Source organism: Psammomys obesus, unplaced genomic scaffold (genome assembly GCF_907164565.1).
Source record: "Psammomys obesus unplaced genomic scaffold, mPsaObe1.curated_primary_1811, whole genome shotgun sequence".
Lineage (NCBI taxonomy): Eukaryota > Metazoa > Chordata > Mammalia > Rodentia > Muridae > Psammomys > Psammomys obesus.
In genome coordinates, this window is record NW_026585895.1 from 11203358 (window position 1) to 11211743 (window position 8386).

General features: G+C 43.4%; 1 protein-coding gene across 8 annotated transcripts in view; it reads left to right on the top strand.

Moving 5' to 3' along the window:
* Positions 1 to 6744, top strand: part of Wipf1 (WAS/WASL interacting protein family member 1) — a 106640-nt gene extending 99896 nt beyond the window's left edge. For all 8 annotated transcript variants that reach the window (XM_055600288.1, XM_055600289.1, XM_055600287.1 and 5 more), the window contains 2 exons: positions 155 to 268; positions 3739 to 6744. In XM_055600288.1, the coding sequence (XP_055456263.1) occupies positions 155 to 268; positions 3739 to 3794 (170 nt within the window). In that variant the 3' untranslated portion in view covers positions 3795 to 6744. The remainder of the gene's footprint in view (positions 1 to 154; positions 269 to 3738) is intronic.
* The last annotated feature ends 1642 nt before the right edge of the window (positions 6745 to 8386 follow it).

Here is an 8386-nt window from a genome sequence, read left to right on the forward strand (position 1 = left end):
ATGCCAGGATCAGAGCAGCAGCCGGGCATCTGGCCTCTCCTCTGCACACCTCCAGCCACAGAACTGGAGCTGGATTGCCTTTCCTCCCCAGTGTGTCTTCCTAGCAGATTCCTTGCGCTGAGGCCCTGTTTTTTTTATTTTTTTTCTCCCTCAGATGAGTGGGAGAGCAGGTTCTACTTCCATCCCATTTCTGATTTGCCACCTCCGGAGCCTTATGTACCAACAGCCAAGTCGTATCCGAGCAAACTTGCCAGGAGTGAAAGCCGGAGTAAGTATCTTTGCTGGGGCGCTGCACGGGCTGGTGCTGTGAAAGGCTAGGTTCCGCCTGAGCCTCACAGGGTGCTGTGCCTGTTGGTGGAGTGGACTGAGAACTGTCTGTAGCTGTCTGTGCTCTTGTAGCCTCTCAAGTACACCCAGATTGAGAAATGACTCTCTGAAGGTGACCTAACCATCTCAGAACCCCTCTGGTGGACAGGTGTTAAGTTCTGTTATTTCGCTTCTTTGAGGCATCTCCTCAGTTCTGACCTTCCTAGGAGAACCAAGGTCAGCCCGGCTTCTATCCCTACTGGTCTGAGACTGGCAGAATGTCACCTAAATTAAAACAAAACACTACCTTGATCTTTTAAATGTATTATGACAGTAGTTTTGTGTATGAAACTGTTGGTTATATATATTTATATGTACATGTAAAGATCTCCTCAGAACATTTTCATTCTCCCAAATTCTCTTCCTATTGTTTTCCATCTAATTTTGACTTTTACAGCAGATCATTTTTGGTGGCAGTTTCTTACACAACATTGCTTAGCAAACATACCCGATTTTATCACCATGGCTCTATTCCACAAGAGTCCATTAAGTCGGTATTGCACATCTGGGTCATTTCCCATCGCTTGCTAATGTCTATACTGCCAGCCTCACCTTTTCTTTATTGAAGTAACGTGAACAAAAACGTGGGACAGACACCCTGGAATTTCACAGCGATGTATGCACTGAACTAAGAAAAATTAACATAAAATATGCAAAATTAGCACTGGTGAGGTTCAGACTCCCAGAGGCCTCATAATTAATCCCTCAAGTCAGACAGTAGACACAGCCCATTAGCCACTGCTATGGGTTTACTCCGTAGCAGAGAACCTCAGAGAAGCTCAGGGCCTGCTGAGTCTCTCTCAGCACACAGCTCCTGAGTAACGGTTGGTCCGTGAGTGCCCAGCCTTTGAGCCGCTTAATATTAACTGAAATCAAGGCTGCTTAGAAGCAAAGTCACTGATTTCAGGAAGAACTTATAAAAATGGCAGTGCTGGGTCAAAGGAAGAGTTGGGGGCACAGAACTGTGCCTGGGTTACAGCGTGGGCCCAGGCCAGCCATTCCTATTGTGTATTTTCTGGGTCAAGTGGTACAAATCAGATTTTTGTTTTATGTTTGTGCTGAAGACTTTAAAGAGTTAGGAAATATTGTAAGGAATTTTCCAAGAACAAGTGCCAGAAGTAAAACACAATATTCTTACTTGAAAGGAAAACTCTGGTCCTAGAAATTTCATTTAGCTGGAATAATGTTTGTAGGCAGAACACGCCCAGTTATAACCGTAAGGAAATTATCATGTTGGTGGTTGAAGTTTTGGATGAAAATAAGCTTTCACACAAAACAGATGCCTTTGACTGTTCTGTGAATATGTGTGTGTGTGTGTGTGTGTGTGTGTGTGTGTGTGTGTGTGTGTGTTCATCAAAAGGGGCATGTCTATCCATTAAGGGAACTAGAATGAAGTCACTTGAGGGAGCTGTTTGCTTAAACTCTAAACACTTTCCCTCATTTATCATTAACGTTCATAATAGAATTTAAATACCACTTATATTTTAAAACCAGTAACAGAACCACCTTCCCATGCCCTGTAGATTTTTAATGGATAGCTAAACACGTCCCTCTTCCTTATCCCCCTTTCTTTATGACTCCTGGGAGCAACTTGAGGGACAGAACAATGGCCTGCTCACTATTGCAGCTTCCTTGAGTGACACAGACACCCCCCACCCCCACCCCCGAAGAGCGATCAGGCACTTAAAAACAGTTTTGTTTTGTTTTTTAAGTTGGTAACTTTTCACTCCCTGCTCCCTATCTTACGGATTTGCTTTCATTATTTCTGGAATGTACTTAAAATAAATCTAAAATAGATTTTAATAGCAAACCATCTAACTAAAGTTCTATCAGATAGCAGGTTTCAGTCTGCTTCTGTCAGTGCCTCAGCCTCTCAGACAGCCTTGAGTAGAGTGGGGTACACCTTGAATGGTCCTCGCATCTCGCTGGCCACCTGTGGACTCTCAGGGACAGTCGGGCTACATGGCTGATGGCTGTCTTACCTCCAGATCAGTCCTTGTGCAAGAAAAGATTTTGTTGGAATGGTGAGAGGCAAAGGCAAGAACAGACTGCCCTGTTTTCCGTGCTCTGTCTCAGAACTCACTGAGCCCGCGGCTGCCCTGCAGGATGGCCGCTGAGGAGCCGATCCGTGCCAGCACTCTAAGTCTTAGGACAATGTCCAAGCACAGTACACAAACACAGTGACATGTGCCTCTGGTCAACCTGCCCACGGCGGCTTTTGAGCTTCATGCCTCAAACCTGTTAGATCCTCCAAGAAGCATGGCGGATGAATGGGTTTTAAACCTGGTCCCAGTGCAGTGGGCTTCCACAGCTATAAAAAGGACACGTTAATAGAGTGAAAAGGAAGTGCACAGAAAATATTTGGTAATCGTATCTGATAAGAGATTAATATTCAGACTACATAAAGAATTCCTATAATGTAAAAATTAGAACAAACTGGGGTGGGGAGATTGTCTGACTTCAATCCCTGGGGCCCGCATGCTGGCAAAAGAACACTGGCTCCAGTAAGCTGTCCTCTGAACAGGTTGTGGAACTCTTATGCCCTGGTATCCACAATAAGTAAGTGTAAGACAATTTTGGAGTTCATTAATGTTTTTGTTGTTGTTTTTCAAGACAGGGTTATTCTTTGTAGAACTCACTCTGTAAACCAGGCTGGCCTTGAACTCAGAGAGATCTGCCTGCATCTGCTAACCGGACTGCTGGGATTAAGGTTGTGCGCCACCACTGCCCAGCTTTTAAAATATTTTTGAAAAGCAAACAAAAAATTAAGTTCCACACCTTCATAGACATTTTAAAAGAAGATATGTACGTGGATGATAAGCATATGAAATGTTGCTCAACATCATTAACCCTTTCTTATACAGTGTCCCCAGATCCATTAACCTTACCCAAGAAAAAGAGATTAGCGGACCTATAGGACAGTCTATATAATACAATTCAGCGTGCCACCAGGAATTATATGCTTGTGGAATATTGGCTTTGGACAGTATTCAGACTAACTTAGGATCCTGTTTCTGAGAAAAAAAAGGTAACTGTGTTTAAACAGAAAACACAGAATGTTGGTCTGAAGGAGCAAGCATGGGTGAGGGGGTTTTGTTTGTTTTGTTTCTGTTCATCTGTATTTTCTAAATCTGTTAATTCACACACACTGTAATAGGAGAAGAAACACATTCATTTTTACACACCTGAGAACAGGTCTCGGTAGCCAGCGCCCATAATCTTCTACTCATTTCTTCACATCACTCCTTGCTTCCCTGCTTCCAGCCTTAAGCTCTGGGTAAGGCAGTAGGAACCTTTGCAACCGTCTCCGGGCCCCGACAGTAATCATGACTGTCTAACCAAAATGATATTTCATCTGCTTTTTTCACCAAGGTGGATCCAACCGAAGAGAAAGGGGCGCCCCACCCCTTCCTCCCATCCCGAGGTGATCTCTGCGTGCTCGTCTCTACCCAAGCTCCAAAGCTGCTTCTGTTGTTGCTGTTTGAAAACTGCTCACCCCTCCTCTTGTTTGCCCCCCTCAGACCTAGGAGGAGGGAAGAATAGAAGCTGAAGAGGTGATACCTGCATTTGGGAGTGGAGATCAGGACAGCTGTGCCTAGCTGTTTATGTTGTATATATTTTTGAGCTATTGCTTGTGTCAGCTGCCAGGGTTGGCTGCTGGGATCCATAAGCTTTTGTTGCAAATAGGCAGAGACAAATTGTATCCCAGCTTTCAGCCCCATGAATTCAGACAGTCACTGTTTTTTGTTTTGTTTTTGTTTTTGTTTTTTCTGCTGCAGAGTGTAGTTGTTAAATTCCCTGAGAGCTGGTTTTGTCCATGCCTTTCTTTCTTGCTCACATGGCCTCTGGTCTGCTTCCACAAACCACAGACCGCCCAAGCAAGTTGCTGAGCAGGCCTTAAATGAAGCCCTGTGGTTGCAGAATGTCCAACCCTCGGCAGTCTGAGGTAGGTGCCAAGGCACAGAACCATAATGTGAGCCCCATAGCCAGTCTTAAAATGACCAGCAGCCAAGTTTTGTAAAGGCAAAAACAGACAGGTGAAAAGAATTCCATTTTGCTTAACTCTGTGCACCTGAAATATCACTTCGACCTATAATCAATATAGAAACAATTAATAAGATAGTTACATTTTTTTTGGTACTAAGCCTTTACACTCCAGTAATCATTTTGTACTTAGAACAAACACATCGCCAGGTTACAAGTGTCCACATGTGCCTAAGCACCACACTGTCAGACAGTCCGGACCTGGAAGACGGGAGCTAGTGCATAAACCTCTTATCTAAAGAGGCAAATTGAGTTTTAGCAGCTTAAGAGATACCCCAGGACAAAGTCAGAACTCAATACCATGTTTGGCAGACAGTGAGACCTTAGGTTTTTGTCCCTCCTTTTGCCTATTTCCTTCATTTGTTTGTACAGGTTTTTCTTCAAAGTATCTTAGTCAGAAATTGCTCTAATACAGTTTACAGTCACAGGAATAAAGCCGCTACAAAGTAGCTCATGGGCACTTCCCAGCTCAGCACCAGCTGCCTTGTGCACTCCCTGGCCACTGGCCTTGCACATCTTCAATGGCCTTCAGCCCTCTACTCCAGAGCAAACTCCTTCCTCAGGGCCAGCAGGAAGGGCTAAGAAGGCTAGCTAGGAAAAGAAAGTCAGAGAAGGTACCAAATCAGAATAGAAGGAGAAGGGCCCAGCTTTGAGATGATGGGCAGAGCTACAAAACCAACTGGGATCAAGTGGATTAAGGAGCTTACCAGTGGGAACCAGAAAGATTCGGTTTTGAATCTCTCAGGAGAACCGTTGTCTTGGGTCTGTGCAAGTAAGTTTAGCTACAGGACCGCAGAAAGGGCCAGACTTGCCTTTTATATAGAGATATATAAAATTTTGTTTACAAAATTTTACTGGGACTTTTAAATCTAGCTGTAGAGTTGGAAAAAAGATTTCCACTTTGGTGTTTTCTGTAGTTATGTTTAATATTACCATTGTCTGTTAAAGCACAGGGCCACGTGTGCGTATCTACCTGAACTTTGTATTTGGAGGCCATTACCCACATGTTGCTGGGAGATGCTAACAACAAAAATAAAATCAACCCAAAGAAAAAAAATGGAAAGACATTCCTATTTATAGAATAATTGATTCATTTATACGAAAGCAGGTCTTAGGAGTCCTGGTAGATAAAATGTCTAATAAGTTATGAAGTAACTGGTTTGAATATATTGTATTTTTATAACTTTCCTTGCCAAAGCCCTGGACTTAGTACTTTCAAGAGTAATTTTCCTCCCTTCTCCTCTGCCATTTGTCTGTCTTCCATGAGAACAAAGAAATAAAACGTTTAACAAGCTTGACAATTTTTTTTTATTTCTAACATTTTAAAATTGCATTTTGAATTCTTTGATCTGATGTTCACTATAATAAACATCCTTTTGATAGACTCTAAGTGACCCATTTTACTGAAAACAGAACTGGTCCCTCCTTGTGCTACTTATGGCAGAGAAAGGTGTGACTCAAAAAACATGGGTCTGAATTTTTTAAGGGATAACAAAAATTGGGCAAGTCCTAGTATATCTCAGTTTGTTTGTTTGTTTTTCAGGTACGTTCCTAAATCAGAAATAGGGTCACAGCTCAAAGTTGCCATTCATAATAAAGAACTTTTGGGATGTATTTTTTAAAGAATATTTCATTAATACACCTACATCCTTTCTTTGGAAGTCAGTGACCTAGTTGCATTTAAAACTCTGAAGAAGTTCTGTGTTTAACTTTACCTGTGACAGATACACACACACATACACACACACACACACACACACGCACACACAATGCCTCTATTCTTCCCTGAAATCAAAGCTTACATGTATGTTTTTTTTCCATAATATATCCCAGTTATGTGTATTCAAGATGCAATACAGTATTTTAACATTTGCAAGTCATTTTATATGGAAATATATTGCAGTATTAAAAATCAGTGTTCTGTGTCTACTTCTCTATGCATTCTATTTACTGAAAGCTGAGAAAATGTTTAACCCAATGGTGCCTTACTCTGCGATTGGAGAGGAATTGACTTTTTTATATCTTAAGTAGTGGATTATTTGCATATTGGTAAAAACTATTAGGTCTTTATAGTTTAACTTGTAATAGTGATTTTGTTACTTTAGTAGCAGAAACAGAGTGGTTCTGAGGTCTCCTCAAAGGTTTGTTGTGGAATTTATTTTTCCTGCTTATAGGCAGGAGCTGTAAAGGATATATTTTTTTTCATGCCACTGCACTGTGTAAACAGGCACACGTAGGTATCTGTGTCATCAGGGTAGTTAAATGGTAGGGTAGAACCTACCGTAGACACCTGCCTCTGTAAGTTAGCCAGACAATAAATAAAAAGCAGAATGATACGGTGTCAACTTGTGGTTTTCTTGTCTGTGTACATATAAACAAACAAACAAAAAATGAGTGTCTGCCTCCTGTTTTATTCTGTGGTAAAGACAAATTCAAAAAAGGTCGTCTTAAGAATGTAAATATTCATTACTCATCACAGCCAGTGATCTAAGATGCACACACTGCATCTTAGTCAGTAGAATGGATCCTGGAAGCAGTCGAAGAGGGAGGCATGAGAGGCTAATGTGGATGCAGACAGATCTGAGGAAGCCCCTGGGAGCCAGGGAACCCCGTGGGCTTCCTAAATCATCTCTCACACACGTGTGCCTTGCTTGCACGTGGCACAGCACAGTAGTTGAGCAATGGGAAGACCCAGGCCTCATCTCTTTGTTCCAAGTCATTTCTCTAGCTCTGTGCTCTAAGTACAAAGCTAGGAATCGTCCAAACGCATCAACACGTGCTAGACAAGGCGAAGCGCTCTGCACTGACTTAACTTGCCCTGAAACAAGCGGTTACCGCTAGCAGTGTGGCGTAGGAGGCAGGCGCTTACGCGCTGGTCCCAAATTTATTGGAATGCAATCAGCTAGAAAGGGGCTTACAGCTGAGCTTTTATAGGTACCAGGCTCTAGCCGGGAAATAACCCCATCAGAACCGAAAGCTCTCGGTTGGAGGATTCGGTCCATCGTGGCAGGGGAAATATGGCAACAGGCTGGTCACCTTGAGGCTGCAACCAGGAAGCTGAGAGAAGCAATACTGGTTCTCAGCTTGTTTTCTCCTTTCTGTTCCTCCTGGGTCCAGACCCTGGAATGGTGCTGCCCACAGCCAGGGTAGATCTTCACACCTTAATTAAAATAATCTAGACACTTGACGAGTCAGGCCCTGAGGTTTGTCTCAGGTCCTGTAGACCTCTCATTTTACCACTCAATTACGTTCGACCTGACGTCTTGGAAACTAAGAGCCAGAAAGGAGCAGAGAGTGATGATAAGTTTCCACGGCACTGCAGCTAGCCACTGAGGCTGCCGCAGCAAACGAGGCCACGCAGTCCCCCTCTCAGAAGTCATTCAGTCCAGCCCTGTCATCTCTCAGATGGGCAATTTACCGTCTATCAAACGGCACCGTGTGGAGATGCAGACGCACGGGGGAGGGGTGACAATCCTCCCTGCCTTTCACTCTTCCACAGGCCTCACATTTGTTGCAACGCAAAGCCAATGAAGGGGCCACAGAGTCAATATGCTTACACATACACACCCCCCGGGGTTTGGATCCTGGTGTAGGATGTCCTCTGCAGGGTCATAGGTGGGTTATTTAAGCATTCTGCATCCCCTTCCTCCAGTGTATAATGCTTACAACAATACACACAGAAACATCAGGCAAAAATAGCATCATGTGCTTGGTGCTCAGTTACAGCTAACTAGATCATTTCCTAGTCCGGCAGCAAACGCAGACTGCAGTGAGGGAAGGATTCGCCACACCCAGAAGTCTGATGAACTTGAGCTACAGGATGGCGAGAATTAAAAATTCTTTTCAAGAGTGGCCTCAATTGCTCAAACTGAAATGGCTTATTTGTTTGCTTGTCAGTTCAGTGAGACTCAAGTGGGCACTTGGTGTGCCCTAGCTTCATGGCAACAAGAGCGCAGCCCACCCTGTGTGTTGTCTG